Here is a 22,733-nt window from a genome sequence, read left to right as displayed (position 1 = left end):
ATACAGGGTCTTAGCGATCCATCCTTCTTCTTCACGAAGAAGAAGTTTGCCCCAGCGGGGGAGGTAGAATTGCGGATGAATCCTTTCTCCAAATTTTCTTGGATGTAAGACATCATAGCCTCAGTTTCTGGAATGGATAAGGGGTATGATTTCGACTTCGGGAGAATGGTTCCTGGAATTAAATCAAAAGGACAATCGTAGGGACGATGGGGAGGCAATACTTCAGCCTGTACTTTGTTAAACACATCCAGGAACTCATGATACATGGTCGGAAGAATCGACAGATTGGAAGGAACGGACTCCAAACCGTCGAGCACAGCAGCAGGAGGAGAAGTAGAGACTGGCTCATCTGAGGAAGGCTACTGGATAGGTAAGGCGCCGGTCCAATCAATTCGCGGATTGTGGAGTTGCAGCCAAGGCAATCCTAAAATAACACTGAACGGTAGGAGAATGGAAGATATCAAAAACTATTACCTCCTTATGACCGTTGGCCAAGGTCAAAGTGACAGGAATGGACTCCCAGATGATGAAGGCTGGCTGAAGCGGGTGACCATCAATAGCCTCGAGGCCAATGGGTGCTTTTCTCTTGACCAGAGGGATTTGGTTCTCAGAGGCGAAGGTATGATCCAAGAAGTTACCGCCAGATCCAGAGTCAATGAAAGCTTTTACTTCTAATAGGAGGTCAGGGCCCACTAGCATAACAGGAAGCATGAATTTCTTTGGGAGATTCTTAGGGAGAGAGGGGCAAGAAGAGATAGTACCCAGTAGAAGCCCCTCTACCTTTACTGGTTATTCCCTTTTCCCGGCTTCAGGGAACAGTTCTGGAGACGATGTTCTGAAGAACCACAGTAGAAACAGAGTCAATTCTGATGACGTCGCATTCTCTCCGCAGCCCAAGGTTGTTTGTCTACCGATTTGCATCGGCTCTGGGACGTCCAATGCAAGGAAGGGCGAAGAGGGCGACCTGTGAGAGACAACCGGGGAAGAAAGAGAACGGGAACAGTGTCGCTCATGACGTCGTTCCTGGGTGCGTTGGTCCATTCGTATTCTGTGAGTAATCAGTTTGTCCAGGGACAAAGGCCGGGCGTGAGTTGTGAGATCATCCTTCAAGGTGTCAGAGAGACCGTGCCAGTATGCGGCGGCAAGTGCCTCATCATTCCATTGAGTCTCCGCAGCGAGGGTACGGAATTCGATCGCGTACTTGGCAGCAGATCTTCGAGCCTGTGAGATATGAAAGAGAGAAAAAGCGGCCATCTCCCGGCGTGCGGGAGTGTTAAACACTTGCTGGAATTCACGCCTAAACTTAGGGTAATCTTGGGTTAATTCAGTTTTATGTTCCCAGAAGGGAGAAGCCCAAGCGAGAGCGTCGCCGGTGACTAACGCGTAAATGTAAGCCACCTTAGAACGGCCGGTAGGAAACCGAGAGAGAGACATTTTGAATTGCACCTCGCATTGGTTTTGTAATCCGCGACAAGCGAGAGGTTCCCCATCATACCGGTTGGGAAGTGGAATACGTTGTACAGCATTACCATATGTCATAGAGACAGTGGGTGACGGAGCCACTGGAGTTTGCTGGAGACAGATTAGCAAGTTGCTGCGAAACAGTGGTCAGCTGGTTGCTCACAAATTGTAAATGTTCCAAGGAAATACCTTGACCCACCTCAGGGTGGTCTGCATTTATTGGGCTCTGCATAATGTAACGCCTGCAGACCTGGCCAGTCCCCAGTACTGAGGTGCGTAGGGTTATAACACGCACCCACAGCAGTGAGGGCGTGCCCGGAGTGTGGTAGTGCGTTGCCGGGCCTGAAGAAAGAAGGTTAAGGTATACTTGCAACGCCTTCGGATTCAGAGTTCGGATAGTGATGTCCGTGTGCCAGAGTCTAGGGCAATAGAGAGCAGGATAGTGATGTCCGTAAGCCAGAGTCCAGGGATAACTAAAGGTAGCGAAGTCGTATCCGTATGCAGGATTCAAGGGCAGGAGAGAGCAGGGTAATCCAGTACCAAGCAGAGTTCAAGCCAGGGAGATCCGGAGGTAAGCAGGAGCAGGAACAAACGCTGAAAGACACAGGAGAGCCAAGCATAGGACTGCACACACAGGGGTAACAAGAAGCTATGCAGAGCAATGAGCTAGAGGACAGACAGGGGTTATAAAGGAGGGAACACCAATGGGAGAGAGAGGAGGAGTAGAGGGTGAAGTGAGAGGCAGCAGGGATAGGTGAGAAGGAGAGAGGGAGGAGACTGGTAAATCAGAGAGGGAGATAGCTTGCACAGCATGGGGGGCGGAGCCAGAGGTCTGGGGAAGTTTACAAGAGGAGCGTGTGTGTGCGGCCTCTGTAAGGTTGGGGTGCGTGTGCACAGGCTGCGTCAGAAAGTGCGCGGAGCGCCGCGCCACGGGGGCACCCGCCGAAGGGAGGAGAGAGAACCGGAGGAGTGACTGTAGAAGGTAATGTGACCGGAGGGAAGACAGAGGGAGGTCGCAAGCACGGAGTACCATGGAGGGGCTCGGGTGTTTGGGAATATGCGCGCGCCCTGCAGGGAACGCGCGCAGACGCCGGGAGCGCATAAGGGCATGCCCCAGAGGGACGGATGCGGGAGGAGGAAGGGAGAACCGAACGAGGAGGCAAGGGAGGAAGATCAGTGGCAGGGGAAAGCACGGTGCCGGGGACACATGGAGAGGAAGGAATCCCCTGAACCGTCACAGTGTTGTATGAGAGGGACATCAGAATTGGTACAAGGAAGACCCCATTTTATAGGGTTTTTGTCAGTCCAATCTAGGTGTGGATTATGTCGTTGGAGCCAGGGGAGACCCAAGATTACCTCCACGGAAGGTGAGTGGATCACGTCCAAAGATCTCCTCCTTGTGGCCATCTTTAGTGCAATGGGAAACTACACAGGTTTGTGAGGAGATGAAAAGGCGAAGCGCTAGCAGAGCGTGAAAAGTGCAGAGGAGGAGGCTGTGCTGCAGCCTGCTGTTTTACAAGTGTGTGTCTACAGTACATCAATAAAGCTACTTTTGTTCAAATCTCGGAACTGACGTCATATTGGCTGTTTGCTGTTGCACCGGATCTTATCTCTCCATTTCTACTTGCGAGGAGATGAAGGCTGGCTGGAGAGGATGTCCATCTATGGCCTCCAACCTGACGGCACAGATTTTTGCAAGAGGGGAATGTTGTTCCTTACTGCGAAGTCCTGATCCACAAAATTTCCTCCAGACCCAGAGTTAATGAAGGATGAAGCGGAGGTTTGGAAGCCAGGGCCCTCAAGAGAAATAGGGAGTATGATCCGAGTTAGCAGGATTTCCTGGATAGAAGGGGAAAGTGAGATAGTACCCAAGGTGATCCACTTATATCTCGTTTGAGCGTTAGCATTACCCGGCTTGAGTGGACAACGGGCTAGCTGATGACCGCAATAGTGACAAAGGCCGCTGTCCCACCAGCGTTGTTTCTCAGTGGGAGATAATTGGTGGCCTCCCAGCTACATAGGTTCAGGATCGTCAGTTAGAGAAGAATCTAAAGGAACAATGGATAGAAGGTCTGGCCGGAAGAGGCCGGGAATTAGAGCGTTCAACCTTTTTCTTCTGGAGACGCTGGTCAACACGGATACATACCGCAATGAGATCCTCCAATTTGGTAGGTCTTTTTTGGGTGGCCAATTGATCCTTGAGGGGTTCGGCTAGACCCTGCTAGAAGGCTGCAGACAAAACCTCAATATTTCAGTTTGTCTCTGCTGCGATAGTCCTGAACTCAGGGGCGTATTTAGCGACTGGCCAGAGACCTTGAGAAATATGGAAAAGAGAGGATGCCACAGTGATCTTGCGTCACGGGGTATCAAAAACCTGCTTAAATTCTTTTATAAAGTGGGATTAGTCCTGAGTGATCTCTGGTCTTTGTTCCCAAACGAGGGATGCCCAGGTCAAGGCGTCACTGGTCAGCAGGGCGATAATATAGGCCACTTTAGACCTTGCACAGGGAAAATGAGAATTGGTTAACTCAAATTGAATTTCAATGTTGAAAAAGCATAACTGGCGCACAGCCAAAGGATTGGGTCACCAAGCAATAACTGAAGAATGATCCTTAATTTAATCCATAGAACAAGCGGAGGTTAGCACCCTCCTACGCGTTTCGTGTACGGAAGTACACTTTATCAAGTGTACTTCTGCACACGAAACAACTCCTTGATAAAGTGTACTTCCGTACACGAAACGCTTTGGAGGGTACTAATCTCCGCTTGTTCTATTGATTAAATTAAGGATCATTCTTCAGTTATTTTTTGGTGACCCAATCCTTTGGCTGCGCGCCAGTTCTCCTTTTTCAACATTGAAATTCAATTTGAGTTAACCACTTCTCATTTTTAATTTTTGTTAGCAGTTTATTTTAGTAAGATATTTTTTAGTTTAGCTAACAAGTTTATCTTTTTTATAGAGCTCTATACTCTTGATAATCACATTGCCAATGTTGCTAGAACAATTTGTTTACATTCTGAGCAAAGAGCCGATTGGCTGATTAATTATCTATTTGAACCTATACTATTGGCAGTAACCCTTTGAGAAAGTCACCCGTGTGCGCCGAAACACGTCAGGGAGCATCATCACGCATCCTGCACTGACATTACGTCATTACGCATACGCATAATCAGGCCAGATCGCGGAATAGAATTGCGGCTTACTACTGCAGGAGACTGTATTGAAACTCAAAAGGGACCATCTGTGAACATCCAAAGGTGCCTCAAGGTTTCTCAGCAGACCGCTGTTCCCCTAAACCACGGAGTGAGATCTGGACTTTGGATTTTGGACGAGGAGTCACCTGTTTGGCGGTGATAATTTTTCACAAATGCCATATTTTTTATTGACCTTTGTGAGTGATATTCTTCCCCCTTCCCCCCTTTCCCATCATTAAATGTATTTTTTTTAGGCTATGGGGGTGCGCTCTCTCTTCTCTTTCTCCTCTAGGTCATAATCGGATGTGGTTAATCCTTTTGAGAGCTGCCGGAGACCCCCTCAACAGAATTAATTGTCTATAACTTGATGGACTTTCTATAAGGTCCTGAAAGCCTCCACACTGGCAATGATTAAGCACTACTTGCGAAACGTGCACGTCTAGTGTACTCAAGCAACACTTCAATAACGACTATCTACCTGGGGACTATCATATCCCTTAGGTAATTAAGCGTAGTGATACAGAGTTTAATCCTATTTTAATCCCCATTGTTTTACTATGTTTTACTATTCTAATAAAGTTTAGTTTTAAATTTACACCATCATCTAAACACAGTGTATGAGTGCTCTACTGGGGTTCTTTCCTACATTGTTTATCGGACTTTCTATAAGGACTGGTTCTTATAATTTCATGTATTTATCACTGTTTGTATATAGAATACTAGCACTGTGTGTAATTAATAATATTTTATCAATTAATTTTCACTATTTTTACTACATTCACTTCACCGTCACCATTCTAAATTAATTTGGTTAATACCATTTATCACATTGTCGCTACTTTATATGTTTCTTTATATATTCTTTATATATATATATATATATATATATATATATATATATATATATATAATGTATACAACAAAAAACAAAGATACCCAATGCTACATCCAATGGGATAAAATACATACAGATGAGATCTCCGGTTCTGGCATGTCGTCCTTGTAGCTCCGGCTTGGGAAACCCCCCCCCCCCCCCCACCACCACCCACGCTGCACACACAAGAGGCACACACATGATTTGCCTGGCTTTTTGAAAGCAATTGTTGGTGTCAGCGCACAATGGGTAGTCACAAATTCCCCAGTGGGGAGCCAGCTGACAGCGCATGGAGTGTCCCTAGAGGCTCAACCCGAAACAGAGACTTCATCTGTAGTTAAATACTTTAATGTTAGTATTCTCATGAAAAAGGGTAATTTAGTTAAACCCTTTGGCCAGAGCGTTATAAGCAAGCAGTCACGTCACGGCATGAACAGTATGCAGGTCCTAACACCACCTGTGAAAATTCTAATTGACCTCTGCCGTGGAGGAAATGGCCTTAATAGACTTGTCCTGCAACCATATCCTATTCTTCATGAGGTGCCTTAGACTTGTCAACCCAATAAAACTGTGGAAAGCAAGCGGAATCACTGTATGCAGTTTAAAATAATAAATAATGTATTTCAATTCAGTATGTGTCTTTCACTATGGCAGATGCTGCAGTGAATATGTTTGTCCCTGTTCTGTTATACCATAGCCACCTTTGTGCATATCCTTCATGTAGCACCAAAAAGTGCATATACCTGTAGTAGCTCCCTCCTCCGACTTCCTATAAAAGCAAACCCATTCCAATTCATGGTTGACAGTTTAATCTGGAGCAGACCAAAAGTAGGATGTGACAGTGATGCTACCCATCAGCTGGTTTAGCTCACACTACTAGAGCTGTTAATATTAATAATAATAATAATAATAATAATATGTTCTTGTATAGCGCTGCTAGTTTTACGTAGAGCTTTACAGACATTTTGCAGGCACAGGTCTCTGCCCCTTGGAGCTTACAATCTATGTTTTGGTGCCTAAGGCACAGGGAGATAAAGGTCACAAGGATCCGACAACGGGAATTTAACTAGGTTCCCCTGCTTCAAACTCAGTGCCTGCCTAGAAAAGTAGTGGTTGTGGGTTCTAGTTCTGTTGGTTCTGACACCAGTACTCTATTCCAGTTACTTGGTGCTTTAGGATTATCAACTCAATACAGTTGGTATGGAAATTATTTTAGGAAGTGTGGGAGATGAGAACAATTTAAAAATAGTTTGCAAAGCCATTAGCATATCTCCCAGGGTACCTCAGGTGCTCTCCTCTAACCAATAGGCCCAACCATAGCATGTATGCAAAAACTAAATAAAATGTTAAATGATGGATTTGAACCCCACTATGACCACATTTTATAGCATCCCAAAAGTACACAAAAATGCAGTCAAACACCTGGGTGCCTGTAACAGGGGAGTTATCCCTGTTCAAGTAATGTGCCTCTAATCCAGCAGTGTGGTGGTTAACTGCTGGTAGTCAATTAACAAACACCACCTGCCTGATTAGATTGCTTACAAAAGCCTGTCTTTTGAGACAGGAAGTGAGACTTCTTAGCTCATACCTGAGCTGAACTTGGAGACAGAGCAGAGATTGTCTTTGACTCTCACAACTTGTCTTGAGCCCTGCCAGAAGACACAGCATAGCTGCTTTCAAGACACAGGGAAAACTTCTAAACCTGAATGCTGACACACCCTGAGGAAATGGAGCTGAACCAGGGACAGAGAAGAGTTTCCCTCTAAACCACAAGGCCTATCTCAGGAAAAGGTAAATTACAGAAAATATGAGTTAGTATATTGAACAAGCGCTAAAACATTTTATGACATCTTAGCCATCCTACGTTAGGGAGACTAAAGACATCCTACTGGAATTACAATACACAAAGATGCACTTCTTGTTATCCTAGAGGTGGAATCCCTATACACCAGAATTGAGCACAATACAGGACTTCAGTCTGCTAAACAAAAAGTCTGCATCACAAAGCACACGTCCTGTACATCTACTGCTGCGGCAGACTTTATTCTAACAAATCACCGGTTTCTTCCTAGCTTGTTCCTGGAATGCGACGCTGTTCACCTGGAGCATGCCGCATTCCTTTTGCGTTCCCAGCCACGGGTCATGCCCGGCTGACGCGCGGTTGATGTGTTAATTGATAATGGTTCAGGATTTAATAGGCTGCAATGCTTCGCGTGTCCGCCAGATGGCATAAATTCATGAATTGTAATGCAGTATATATATATATATATGTGACCATGCAGCAAGCTTAAGCCTATAGGGAACCATGTTAAAAATGGTTTTTGAGGCAAAAAGTGACACTGTGTGCTCATTTGCATGTTATTTCCCAGAATCCCTTGCTGCAGTGGAAGTGCTGTATGCTGGGTGATAATGGGGAAAGGCGGGGTTGTAGACCTGCCTAAGACATGCAGATGAGCATACAGTTGTATTTGTATATATATATATATATATATATATATATATATATATATATATATAGTGCAGAATAAAAGAGTTCTTCAGTATTCGGTGATACTTTTTTATTGGACTAACAATTTATGTAATAGGACAAGCTTTCGAGAATTATCCTCTCTTCTTCAGGTCTGGCAAAAAATGATATACAAAGGAATCTATGGCAGTGTGGAGAGAGGGGGGGGGGAAACAGATATTTACTGTAGATAAGGTAGGGTGTTAAGTGTTTGAAGCCAGAGGACACTGTCAAAGAAAGGTGGGGAGGGATACTGGGGGGGGGGAGAGAAAGTGTGGATAAGAAAAGAGGCAAGCAGGATGATTACAAGCAATTTTGATAGGGTGTGAGAAAAACCATGTCCGCATTAAGTCCTGGACGGATCTGTTTTTTGATGTGCCGGCCACTCACATTCGTGCACCAATGTAAAAATTATTTAGATTAATTTAATATAAACATTTTTTGGGGCCATTGTTTCTGGTAGGGAAATGTCATAGGTCATAGGTCAAAATATTTAAAACCATAAAATATCTTATATGGTGTCTTATATCCCAATGGGGAAATCAGCCATAGGTAGAAAGGCCATTGAGGGAATTAATGAGACCCTAATTAGTTGAGGCGTTAGACACTCTGTGCTGTGTCTCGGCTGGTTCAGGTAGTGACAGAATATTAAGTAATCTTCACAAAATGTAGTGATGCTAAATATTGAGATATTGCAGTAAAATCTGATAACATATCACATGTCATTATTGTAAAACACAGCAACATATTTGCACTTGGGACCCAGTAAAGTAGGACTCTGGCTCTCGTTCTCCAGCAGAACCCGTATTTCAGGGTCAGGGTGGGGGTAACATCACCTTTGATTATCTATGACATGTTACAGAGCCATCATTTTTTTAAGTAACGCAAGTCACTGCTAATTTAACCTGATGTTAAGCCTACGTGAAGGAGTTAAATCACGGCCATTGTATTTGCGTATAATTACCTTTGTGATATGCGTTAAACTCAGGGGAAATAACGTCCGTTAGTAATGTTGGTACCCTAACTATATTTGCCCTGATATAACAGAGCTTACTGCACCTGGGCCAGTACACTTTAGAACAGGGGAGCACAATCTTTTTCCCCTGTGCCCCCCTGCCGGCTGTCCTCCTCTCTGTGCACCCCACCTCCTCCTTACTTTGGTTCCCGGCATCTGGGCGCATGACGTCACGTTTCCATAGCAACGTGACATCACATGATCCCAAAGCATTATTTGATGCCGCGTTGCCATGGCGACGCGTCTCTAGATGCCGGCTGAACCACGGTAAGAAAGGTTTACAGAGTCCTTTGCCGCTTCCCCGGCACTTAATTTAAGTGCCTTCGGGAAGTGTGCGGGGCCTCTGTAAACCCCATGCACCCCGCAGTTAATCTCCCCCCCCCCCCAGATTGTGCACAACTGCTTTAGAATACAGATTCTCATGGCTGACCTTCAGGTTCCTACAAACACGCATTGTTCATATACTGCTCTCTCCACTTGCTAGGCTTGTGTATAATTGTTTTCCTTTTACTGCAGGTTGTGTGAGAGGAGACACTCTGATAGATCTCACCATTGGTACCTCAATTTCTCAGCTGCTGACAGCCAGTCATTACTTCAAAGAGATCATTATGTTAGAATCATCTGATGTCAGCATAAGAGAAATAGAAAAATGGTTAAAAAAGGAACCAGGAGCCATGGATCGCTCTCATGCAGCTATGTTTGTCTGTGAGCTTGAGGGGAAAAGGTGACGTATATAAATATATACTGTACATACAGTTGTGTGAAAAAGAAAGTACACCCTCTTTGAATTCGATGGTTTTACGTATCAGGACATAATTACAATCATCTGTTCCTTAGCAGGCCTTACAATTAGGTAAATACAACCTCAGATGAACAACAACACATGACATATTACACCATGTCATGATTTATTTAACAAAATAAAGCCAAAATGGAGAAGCTATGTGTGAAAAACTAAGTACACCCTTACTGCTTCCATAGGAATTAAGAGGCTAAGTAGCAGACAGGTGCTGCTAATCAAATGCCCTTTATTTTATTGATCATCAGCAAGTGTGACCACCTCTATAAAAGCCGAAGTTTTAGCAGTTTGCTGGTCTGGAGCATTCAGGTGTGTGTTAACACAATGCTAAGGAGGAAAGACATCAGTAAAGATCTTACAGTAGCAATTGTTGCTGCCCATCAATCTGGGAAGGATTTAAGGCCATTTCCAAACAATTTAAAGTCTATCATTCTACAGTGAGAAAGATTATTCAAAAGGGGAAAACATTCAAGACAGCTGCCAATCTTTCCAGGAGTGGACATCCCAGCAAATTCATCCTTAGGTCAGACCGTGCAATGCTCAGAGAAATTGAACTTGGACTTCGCATGTGACTAAGCCTCAGCTGGGCAGGCTTTCTTACTGTAGCTCCAAAAATGAAGCCGCCTGCTCTACTATTCAAAACAGAGCAACTTTGAAAAGCCCACCTTTGCATCATCGGCTCAAGTCATAGAATGTCTTGTTCTCTACCTCCCCGTCTCCTTACATACCCTCCACTAAGCTATCCTTAACATGGAAGTAGGAGTGGCGACCAGTCAGAGCATGACAAATTTCCCCAGCAGCCAATCGAAATAGGGGCTCATCTGGCTGTTGACGTCAGAGGAGGGGGCGTGCCAAGCCGGCTCAAAAAGCCGGGTGAGTGGGAAATATGAATTGGCCAATGGGAAACGCGCCTATGAGCATAATCTTCCCCAAGCCAACCCACTGCCACCCGCTGGGCAGGCTCCACCAGGTCTGGCAGTCCAAAAGGTGTTCCAACGGGGTGCCATTTATTCTCTGGACCTGGCATATCGCCCTTCCCCGCTCACCAAATGTTTTTTTCACCTCTGGACGTCCTCTCTCCTTTGAACTCTGATGTCTATGCAGAAAACCCAGCGCCTATGTAGATGCCCAGGCTGACTGTATAGACATTAATACAGTTTGTATTAAATACTAAAACACTGTTTTAATAAACTTTTATATCTTGGGGGACATTATACCTGTGTTGGAAATGGGTCTGGGATACCTGGGTATGAAAACCAGGATTCTGGGGGACACTGTGTAGCCCCTGTGTTATTCACCTTGCATACCCACAAATCATGCCTGCACGTCGGAGAGAATTACGGGACTTTGTCCCCCAAACTTTGTTCCCCAAACTCCTACAGTACAAAAAAGAAATACATTTTGACCCAAAACATTGCACTTAAAACTCCACTTCCGAAGTTTCATGTTTATTGGGGACATGGAACATATAAAACTCCAAACAGGTCTCGTATTTCATATACATTACATTGTGCCTGGCTTATGGTGCTACGTAGAGTAGCTGCCAGGGACCCACGTTTTCAGGGGTAACCAGTTGGGCTTCACCTTTATAATGAATACTGGCTACTCCCTACCATCACACTGAGGTCACAGGCACAGGGGAAAATAATGTGTTAAATGCATCATATTTTCTATAGAACCTATTCAGCATCAGAGACAGAACAGACACAGGTTCTCTGAACATGGAATACAAAGACATTTACTGTAGCTGTATGGTCTGTTTTAGCTTCCAAGTCTCTACACATAAAGTGCCTTCCACATTGTCTAAAGGAAAAAGATGGTGTATACGGCGCTAAAAATGAATGTGGATAGAGTGCAATACTATTATTATACAACAATGTGATCAACAATAAATGTCTAAATGAGGCAAGGCTGCCAGGAAAAACTAACCCAAACACAGTTAGTGGAAAACACAAGAAAAACAATACAGACCGGCGCCTTATAGTCCAAATGGATTGAATTGGAATAAGTCCAGAGATTGGTTGCAATGTCCAATGAATGGTGATCCAGTCGAATAGACAGCAGACTCCTCAGCAGCAACAATGATATATGATGCAGGGGAGACAAGAAGAAAGAATCATAGCGTAACAAGGTATGAACTAAACATATAACACATAGACATAGACAAACAAACACACACAACAACAATAAACAGATAGGCTGACTAATATACAGAGAATTTATTAAACACAATAAAATGCAGAGAACTGTTGAAGAGCAGGTCTAGAATCCGGTGTGTAAACCCGGAATCCTACTTACAAGAAGTCCACAGGATACAGGCAGGTATATATAGTGAAGGTGGTCCGGCGGCAGCTGTTGGTGGACGCGTGCCACTTGTGGAAGACTGCAGGACCTCTTACGATCGATGCCGGTTTGGGCGTCACTGCAGGCAGCTTCTCACGACGCCTTCCGTCCGCGCCCGGAATTACGTCACAGTAGGCGGGACAGCATTCCGGAACTCACTTCTGTTGTTGAATCTCCCTTGCTCTATGACTGTATATATATATACAATGCCTTCCACATTGTACAGTTTTCGTGCTTAAGTTGGCATCAGGTTGCAAAGAGACAATTTAAACATATGATAGTTATAAAAGTGGATGAGGGCTAGAGACGTAATTCTGCAATGTATATGTTTTACAAAATTATCTGAAGAAATAATTCATTGTTTTTCAGTGAGGGATGGGAGGAGAAAAAAGTAAGAAGAGCAGTCACACGTGTTGTAAAATGTGATTTCACCAAAGCCAACCCATTGGACCCTGTTGTGGTGCCACTAGCAGACGGGCTGATCAGTGTTTGGTACTTGGACGTTATTAGCAAAGATCATGTCAGTTATCTCAGTAACCTGAAAAAAATGTCATCATTTATGAAGGTGGGAGGGCATCTGATCCTGTTTGTGTTTTTCAACATTTCATATTACATGATTGGCCAACACAAGTTTTCCGCACTGACCTATGATGAGGAGTTTGCAAAGAAAGCTCTTAGAGACACAGGGTATATCATTAAGAGTTCTGGGAAATACAAAAGCAAATTAAATACTCACATGTTAGACTATGAACATATTGGTATTTTGTGGCTTGCAAGGAAAGGGAGGTTTAATAACCAATAATCTTACATCATAGTAGTCAGGAAGTGATACAGAGATCCCCCCCCCCCCCCATGCTGCCAGACACACTGTTGAGAGTTATACAGAGAGGGTGAGAGAAGCTGGTGCAGGTACATTGGGTAAAGTGGGGAAAAGAGTTTAGTTCTCCCACGATTACTGTAGTTAGGGACTAAGCAGTATTAGTCAGTAACTCCTGAAAGGAGTTAGGTCTTTTGTTTCTGTTTTGGTGTTATGAGTTAACCCTGTACCTGCCTTATACCCTGTAAATAAACCCCTGCTTAGAGAAATACAGTGTTTCCTGCCTTTGATCTGGACAAAAGATCCGACGCTGGGACTGAGACGTCACAATATATATATATATATATATATCAAAACAGAATAAAAAAAGAAGTAGCGCCTCTATTGTAACCTAACAAACTGTGATTAAGTTTACCTAACTGTGAAATACAACCAATGGGGTGGCAAAGATAGGTATAATATAAAAAAACCTATGTATTCTAAAGATTTTACGTTTATATAATAAAAAGCAATGTACTAATACTTTAATAATAAAAAATATATAATAAAAAATATTTTAAAATAAAATGAATAAAAACCAATGGATTGAAACCGTTAAAAAACCTTAAAAAACACAGAGTCCTGTTCCAAAAAGACGCATCCAGGTAAAAGGCAGCCCGTTTCAAAGGGATCACAACTCCCTCTTGATACCTATGAAAAAGAAAAGAAATAAACAGGCGCACACCTAGTGCATTAAAGTATAACAATGTTGTTTATAGAACAATAAAAACAGTCAAATGCCCACTCACAAGTGTACACGGTAAATAGGCAGGTATGAGATAGGCTCTCATAAGTCAATACTGCCGTCCGACTCAGCAATGGTGTCCTTCTCCTGTGTGCTCTCTGCGTGGTTTCCTGCAACCGGAAGTGACATCCACCCCGCACAGGAAATCCCTCCGGGAACCAGAATTCCTTCGTTATTTCAGCCTCAATTAAGCAGGTAAAAGGTCTGGAGTTGATTCCAGGTGTGGCATTCGCATTTGGAAGCTGTTGCTGTGAACCCACAACTTGCGGTCAAAGGAGCTCTTAATGGAAGTGAAACAGGGCATCCTTAGGCTGCAAAAAAAGAAAATCCATCAGAGAGATAGCAGGAACATTAGGAGTGGCCAAATCAACAGTTTGGTACATTCTGAGAAAAAAAGAACGCACAGTGGGCTCTGCAAAACAAAAAGGCCTGGACGTCCACGGAAGACAACAGTGGTGGATGATTGTAGGATCCTTTCCATTTTAAAGAAAAAACCCTTTAGAACATCCAGCCAAGTGAAGAACACTCCCCAGGAGGTAGGCATATCATTATCCAAGTTTACCATAAAGAGATGACTTCACGAGAGCAAATACAGAGGGTTCACCACAAGGTGCAGACTATTCATAAACATCAAGAATAGAAAGGCCAGATTAGACTTTGCCAAACAATATCTAAAAAAGCCAGCCCAGTTTTGGAACAGCATTCTTTGCACAGATGAAACTAAGATCAACCTGTACCAGAATGATGGGAAGGAAAAAGTATGGAGAGGCTTGGAACGGCTCATGATCCGAAGCTTACCACATCATCTGTAAAACACAGTGGAGGCAGTGTGATAGCATGGGCATGCATGGCTTCCAATGGCACCGGGTCACTAGTGTTTATTGATGATGTGACAGAAGACAGAAGCAGCCGGATGAATTCTGACGTGTATAGGGATATATTGTCTGATCAGATTCAGCCAAATTCAGCAAAGTTGATTGGACGGCGCTTCACTTAACAGATGGACAATGACCCAAAACATACTGCGAAAGCAACCCAGGAGTTTTTTAAGGCAAAGAAGTGGAATATTCTGCAATGGCCGAGTCAATCACCTGATCTCAACCCGATCGAGCATGCATTTCACTTGCTGAAGACAAACTTAAGGCAGAAAGACCCACGAACAAACAACAACTGAAGACAGCTGCAGTAAAGTCCTGGCAAAGCATCACAATGGAGGAAACCAAGCGTTTGGTAATGTCCATGCGTTCCAGACTTCAAGCAGTCATTGCCTGCAAAGGATTCTCAACAAAGTATTAAAAATGAACATTTTATTTATGATTGTGTTAATTTGTCCAATTACATTTGAGCCCCTGAAATAAGTGGACTGTGTATGAAAATGGTTGCAATTCCTAAACGTTTCATACAATATTTTTGTTCAACCCCTTGAATTAAAGCTGAAAGTCTGCACTTCTATTGCATCTCCGTTGTTTCATTTCAAATCCATTGTGGTGGCGTACAGAGTGTCACGCTTGTGCTCTCCTCGGTGCAGTATGCCAAGGTCAGGGTTGGAGAGAGTAGGACAGTCGAAGTTCAATACCGTGGTCAGGGTCGGAGAAGAGCGGGGGGTCAGAGAAAGCCAAGTTCAGTATTCCAGAGATGCGGATGGTCCAAAGGCAAGCCGGGTCAGTACACAGGAAATAAACACTAGAAGCAAGATAACAGGACAGGGACAAGGCAGGATTAGCAGAGTCAAACACAGTGCAACATGAATCTATGCTCAGCCAAAGTGCCAGTGGCACAGCTGAGCATATATATGTGGAAGGACCAATCCCCCATGGGGGGTGGAGCAGATGTGTGGCCTCTGCGGTATCCTGTGATAGGCTTGCTCGGCAAGCCAGGTGCAGCCAATGTGGCTGATGATCACGGAGATTGGGAGCATCGCGCACGCGTCACGTGCATCCGCCACGCGTTGGGAGCGTGCGGCGTGATCCGGGGGTGGAGTCTAGGTCCGTGGTGACCAATGACATCACTGCTGCGCGCATGCGTGCTACGCGTACCTTGGAATGGGGGCAGACCACCATATCCTGCAAGAGCTGCGCAAGAGGGAGCGCAGGGCGTGCGCTTGTCCGCGATCCTCACAAAGACTGAGCGACAGGTAGAACAAGAGGATATGAGAAAGCATGACATGAATTTGATGACACATTCAGTTAGAAAAACCCAGCATATGAACCAGCATTCTGAATATCATGACCGTAGGGAATTCCTGGAATCTGCTGGATGATTCACTACCAGGATTACCTACAGAAGCAGGGATCTGAGGTCACAAGCACATGGAACAATAATGTCTTAAATACATCATATTTTCTATAGAAACTATTCAGCATCAGAGACAGAGCACACAGGTTCTGTGAACATGGGAATTCAAAGAAAAATACTGCAGCTATATGGTCTGTTTTAGCGTTCAAGGCTCTCCACATAAAGTTCTATTCACATTGTACAGTTTTCCCGCTTAAGTTGACATTATGTTGCAAACGGACACAATAAACATATGATAGTTATAAACGTGGATGGGTGCTAGAGACGTAATTCTGCAATGTATATACTTACTTAATTGAAGAAATTATTAATTCTTTTTCAGTGATGGATGGGAGGAGAAAGAAGAAAAACTAAGAAGAGCAATCAAACGTGTTGTAAAATGTGATTTCACCAAAGCCAACCCGTTGGACCCTGTTGTGGTGCCACAAGCAGACGTCCTGGTCAGCAAGTGGTACTTGGAAGCTGCTAGCAAAGATCATAACAGTTATCTCAGTAACATGAAAAAAAATGTCATCATTTCTGAAGGTGGGAGGGCATCTGATCCTGTTTGGGTTTTTCAACATGTCATATTACATGATTGGCCAACAAAAGTTTTCAATGCTGACCTATGATGATGAGTTTGCAAAGAAAGCTCTTAGTGACACAGGGTTTATCATTAAGAGTTTTGGGAAATACAGAAGCAAATTAAATACCCACATAGTAGACTATGAACATGTTGGGTATTTTGTGGCTTGCAAGGAAAGGGAGGTTTAATAACCAATATACAGTGCTTACATCATATTTACTTATCATTCCTCTGCCTGAAGACACTAGAGCTCTTCTCCAAGTTCACAAACCGATTGCAATTGTTCCTCTCTTATTCACCGCAGAGGTCGTGAGCTAATCGCCATGCATTAAGTCAATGTCCTTTATACAATATGTGGTGAGATACCTGTGATCAAAACACAACAGAACTGTGATACCTGGGAAATATGCAAATTTAAATTATTTGAATATATTTTATATATCCAAATTAACATATAGATTTTTTCTGTGTATCTATTAGTCATTAAAACCTCTGGTGAAACTGGTTTGCCAGGAATCAATTTTGGTTAAAATGTTATCTAAAAATACAAATGCATTGTGCAAAGCTTTGCACGTCTCTATAAGACGCCTTCCCGCCCTGGAAGACGCCTTTAACCTATTCAAGTCCATTGTCTGCAGTTCAGGAAAGTGTCTAATGGCAGAAGACTGCTAAAATATGGGCCTAAATTGGCATGATTTCTAAAAGGCTACTGCATGGAAATGAACCCTCAGTGGCATTTACACCATCCTGACAGTGTTTCATAAAACCTCCCATTAACGTGAGCATGTTAGAATATTTAGCAGTACTGAGTATGACCTCACATCTCAAACCCTATAAAACTGCTAATCAATAGCTAGATAAGTTCCCTGCAGCTTCCTGATATTAAAGCTCTTTATTCTCTTAAAATATTGTTAGAAAATTAGCCATGGTGCTGCTGTGTGTTATTGTTGGTCTGAAGGCAGCAGGGATTAACATGGCAGGTCTGGGTGTAAGGGCCTCATGCAGTAAGCGTCGATTAAGTGAAATCGGCAAGCTTACCGATTAGTCATGTTAATGGCGATTTTTCCTCTCCGTATGCAGTAAGTGCCGAATACATTCAAAATCAACCCGAAAACAAATCCGCCCACTCTCACGATGATTATCCGATCACACACAGGTGTATCGGCGTGCGTGGCGGGGTGCTGATAGGTTGCCCAATCACAAATCTTGCTGAATCAGGCGAAACAAGCATGTATTGGATTGCGCGCCATATTTAAAGGCAACGTGTACTGCTAATCATTCTCTGTGTTGTTGGGAGTGAGAGAGAGAGAGACGCACAGAGCTGGCTGATTGAACATTTGCATATTGACGGAGAGACTTGTTGTGTATTGGGTGAGCTTTGTCCATTGTTGTTTTGTTTACATCTTTGTCTTGTTTTATATGTGGAAGTGTTTCGTGTGATTGGCTGTACATTAGTTGTCTGTTTTTTGTGAGTGCTGGAAGTATGCCCGCAAAGCGTGGGAAGAGTGATGCTGGTGGGAGTGGGAGTTCTACTCGTGGGAGTACGCGTCGGAGTGAACGTACTGTTCAGGGGAGTGATGTTGCTGGTGCACCGAGTGGTGTTGCTGGGAGTGGGAGTGCTGTTGCTGGGAGTGGGAGTGTTGTTGCTGGGAGTGGGAGTGCTGTTGCTGGGAGTGGGAGTGCTGTTGCTGTGAGTGGCAGTGCTGTTGCTGTGAGTGGGAGTGTTGTTGCTGGGAGTGGGAGAGCTGTTGCTGGGAGTGGGAGTGCTGGTGCTAGGAGTGGGAGTGCTGGTGCTAGGAGTGGGAGTGCTGGTGCTGTGAGTGCTGCTGGTGGCGCAGTTGCTGATGGGGTGTCTGGTGGTGGCGTGCTTGCTGGTGGGCAGCTTTTGGAGTCTCTTCCATTGGAAGAAGGAGAGTCCAGTCAGCACCAGCCAAGCTCTGACCCTAAACCTGCTCGGAAGAAACGTGTGGAGAAGCCACGTAATCCTCGCTTCAATGACCAGGAAAATACAGCTCTTGTCACTGGCATTCTGGAGCACTATGACAGTATATATGGACATTTACTAGGTAAGTGTACCTTTACATTTATTATTCAAATACATGTGATCCTAGGTCATCTGAGTTTTGTTCATATGCAAATATGGGTTCAGAATATCTTTCTATGTTAATTAGTCTGGAAACACAGCTTTTTATCATGCCTTACAAGGACAACTAAACACAGGCGGTCAATTTGCCATAACTGCATCCAATATGAATGCAACCTTGCTTACATGTATAGGTTTAGTAGTGAATGCTCATGTGCTTCACATATTACACATAAAACAGCATGTTTGCTATCTCTTGGAACAGCTAGCAGTGTAGGAAACTGGTGCTTCTATTATTATTCATTTACCTCATATATTTTATATGTTTTTCAAGGGCGGACAAGTTCAGCAAGCAGAAAAGAAATGTGGGACACAATAGTCATTGGTGTCAATGCGTGTGGGAATCATGTGAGGGACAAGCGGAATTGTCACAAGAGATTTGATGATATTAGGTCCAAATTGAAAAAGAAAATACAACACCAACGCGTGCATGCTACTGGCACTGGAGGTGGGCCGACACCACAACGTCTCATATTAAGTCCATTAGAGGAGCTGCTTCGGGCAAAATTACTTCCCGTCGTCGTGGAAGGCTTACCTGGTGACCGTGATATAGGAATTTATCCCTCACAATTTCCACCAGGTGAGAAATATTACTGTACTAGGCGTGTCGTTGCTTACAGTTATTTTGCATATTTACACTGCTTTTTATACTGTCTTCACAATATAAGCATACCTGCATCTATATATGTATATGTCTGATTCTGTATATATATATATCTCAAAATAGACATATATGTTGTAGTCCTACTAAAAGCAGTAACTAATATAGCACGTGCCATTGCGTGCTCATTTACATGTGAATTCCCAAAATGCATTGCTGCAGTGGAAGCAATTGATGGTGGGCGAAGATGGGGAACAACAGGGTAGTACACATGTGTAACACATGTTAATGAGAAATTATTACTAGCTACAGGTACAGAACATAAATATGTATAATATTATTGTGTATTTTATTTATTTTACTCCGACAAACATGACATTACTGCCTATTTTAAGCATGCATCAAATATATTGCATGCAACGGCCTACAAACATCACTTGCACTAACACATCTATAGTTGTTAATGAAAATGTCCATTTTTGCTTTAAGTCATATACAGACAGCATAATGAGGCACACGTATCATATGTTATGTCATTGTTTTCATAACTTTAAAACTGCACACGACTATTTAGCTCATCTACCATTGTGTTAAAGCAGCTGCAATTAATATCTCATCACAGCATACACTTCAACAGAGGGGGTGGGGTTCAGCACACACACTAATTACAGCCTCATTTTAGGGTCAACTTAGTTCACACCATTTTCACCTGTTTCAAGTAATTGAAAGGTGTGGCTGATTAGGCTTTTTGGGGAAGGGAATACCGTTCTTACAACCTGACTAGCACAACTGAAGTTAATCACACTCATTTGAAAGCTTCACTTTAGCTACTAAATGCCCCAACAACTCATTACTTATCAAAGCGTACGTCACACATTAGTTCACTCATATCTATAGTTGAACTACTATCAACGACACATTATCACACACTGCATGTGTTGTCTTGTTGAGTCACAGCCACATTCAGGTGTGCCACATCTTATATTAATGTACCACACATATCCTCTACCAAAAACAACACTTTTTGCAATATGACCACCTTCATGATAACCATTGTGAATGGTCATCTCATGATAGTTATGTACATTATGATACTGATATCACTACACAACATATGATTTTTATGTTCAAATTTAATCTATTTATCCTCACGCATTACTGCAGAAACATAGTATGTTTTATGTTAGGGAATTCAAAAGTTCTAAGTACACAGGCATGTACATTGTTATTACAACTATTTATGTTCACTTTCACACACACATTTTGGGTTAAGGAACTGATGCTGTTACGTACTCATAAATACAGAACATACAATAACTGTTTGTTCAATATTTACACATGTAAATGTAAAACTTATGTTATTGTTATATATAGTTGCCCCTGAAGGACATGTGTCACCTGAGAGGGAACAAGTGTCTTCACCTGGGTCAGCCAGCTCAACACACCTAGAAGGTGAGTGTATCAGTTGGTGGCCATATAATATGTGCTCTTCTATATGTTATGTTGTCATGTTCATTAATTGTTTTGCACATGTTCTTTAAATACGATTACTTAGTGTATGTGAAAATGAAGTGTAAGGCAACATGTATTGTGTTAGTGATGTTAACTATCATGTAGGAGTTGTGAGTTTACAGCAAGTTTTCATTCACTCATATTTCATACTGAGTCCAAACATTATTCTTAATTCAAGGTAGTTTTTAATGTGAGGTTATAAAACGTATGGAAACATGTTAGTTGTTACTTTTGACACAGTAGAATTACATAGTAACACAGCAGAGATTAACATGCCATTTAATAATGTGTACATTTATTTGTAGAACATGATGAAGAGGATTATGATGATGATGATGATGATGATGATGATGATGATGCCGCCGCCGCCGCCATAGACACACAAATACAAGCAAGTGACCATGAAGAGGTTCCAATTGAAACTGTTTTACCGCCAAAACGTCCAGCAAATACCACATATGATGCAATTGTAGCTTCTGAGGGAAAAATTGTGGAAGCAGAAAATCGTCGCCATTCTGACCTGATGACAGTGCTGGAAAGGATGATTGCACTGCAGGAAGAAACAGTTTCACAATTGGCACATCTCCACAGAGTCTTCATTGAAGTGCCTAAACAGTTGCAAAAAATCAACACCTCATTCGAAGCATTAGTTGTTCAGCAAACAAAAGCTAATTACTGGAGAATGACTAATGTACCACAATTCAACACCTCACAGGCAGGATCTGTTCATGCAGGTCAGTTTTCACCACATTCATCTGATATTCATTCACCAGGCCCAAATGTTACCGGTCAAGTAGCAGACATTGCTGTGCAGGTTCCTGATGACATCCTACTGCTGCCATCTGTACAAATTCAGCAGCAGACACCTACAAAGGAGGCGACAAAAACAAAACAAGACACACATGAAACAGACCAACCATCACTTGTGCAGTGTCTACCAACTTGCTCACATGTGTCAGTGGGCACAAGCCCTGTCCGTGAACAGTCACTACCCAAAAGCCCTGTAGGTGAGTCACTGCCCAAAAGCCCTGTAGGTGAATCACTGCCCAAAAGCCCTGTAGGTGAGTCACTGGCCACAAGCCCTGTAGGTGAACAGTCACTACCCAAAAGCCCTGTAGGTGAGTCACTGCCCAAAAGCCCTGTAGGTGAATCACTGCCCAAAAGCCCTGTAGGTGAGTCACTGGCCACAAGCCCTGCCCGTGAAGTGCCAGAGGCCACTCAAAGTGGCTCTGTTGTGCCTAAAGTTGGTGGCAAAAGAAAAAGGAAAATTCAAGAGACAACAAGCAGGCCTGTTACTCGCTCGCAAAAGGAACAAAAAAAATAAATGTTATAATTCACAAAATATGTCTTTGGCCTTGTTTTGTTGACTTCAGATTATCTAATTACTATTGTATGTATGCTGAAGACTGTGTTGTTTCCAAACTTTCAAGTATGTTCTTGTACACGTGAAGTTTTGGAAATGTTAACACTCCTAATTAATGAATAGTGTTATAAATATTGATGTATTAATCGTCTGTTCAGTAATGGTCCACCAGGAGCCAGTTGCTAAGTTTAGAGAAGCTGCCATTGACTTTGCAGCAAAACATTGCATTTGGGTGTGTTAATTGATGTAATCATTGCATGTGCATATTATTTTCATGCAATTATAAAAGCACCTATTTAACTGCAAACATCTTTCTTGTACGTGTACAGCAGGATTTTGTGTTAAATATTACTTACCTTTGGTGGCCATTGTAATGTTGTCCTTTAATCATTTATGTGTTCTTGTTTCAAGAACATCTCTGAATTGATACTAATATATATGTAGTATGTATTGATATATG

At 43.1% G+C, this 22,733-nt stretch overlaps 1 protein-coding gene and 1 pseudogene across 1 annotated transcript; both read left to right on the top strand.

Annotated features, from left to right (window-relative positions):
- Nucleotides 1-264: 264 nt before the first annotated feature.
- Nucleotides 265-16,842, top strand: LOC142498085 (nicotinamide N-methyltransferase-like; annotated as a pseudogene).
- Nucleotides 16,843-20,713: 3,871 nt separating this feature from the next.
- LOC142496452 (uncharacterized) lies at nucleotides 20,714-22,271 on the top strand. Its single transcript, XM_075603147.1, has 2 exons — nucleotides 20,714-20,850; nucleotides 21,216-22,271. Exons 1-2 carry the CDS (start codon nucleotides 20,754-20,756, stop codon nucleotides 22,232-22,234), a joined length of 1,116 nt encoding a protein of 371 aa, XP_075459262.1. The 5' UTR covers nucleotides 20,714-20,753; the 3' UTR covers nucleotides 22,235-22,271.
- The last annotated feature ends 462 nt before the right edge of the window (nucleotides 22,272-22,733 follow it).

Source organism: Ascaphus truei, chromosome 6 (assembly GCF_040206685.1).
Source record: "Ascaphus truei isolate aAscTru1 chromosome 6, aAscTru1.hap1, whole genome shotgun sequence".
NCBI classification, from domain to species: domain Eukaryota; kingdom Metazoa; phylum Chordata; class Amphibia; order Anura; family Ascaphidae; genus Ascaphus; species Ascaphus truei.
Note: the sequence above shows the minus strand (reverse complement) of the source record. Positions and strands in the feature narration are given on the sequence as shown.

Bases quoted from the DNA above. Each gene is read 5' to 3' on its own strand.
- LOC142496452 (XM_075603147.1), top strand. From the start codon at position 20,754: ATGTTATTGTTATATATAGTTGCCCCTGAAGGACATGTGTCACCTGAG. The intron at 20,851-21,215 runs GTGAGTGTATCA...ATTTATTTGTAG, and splicing joins CAGCTCAACACACCTAGAAG to AACATGATGAAGAGGATTAT.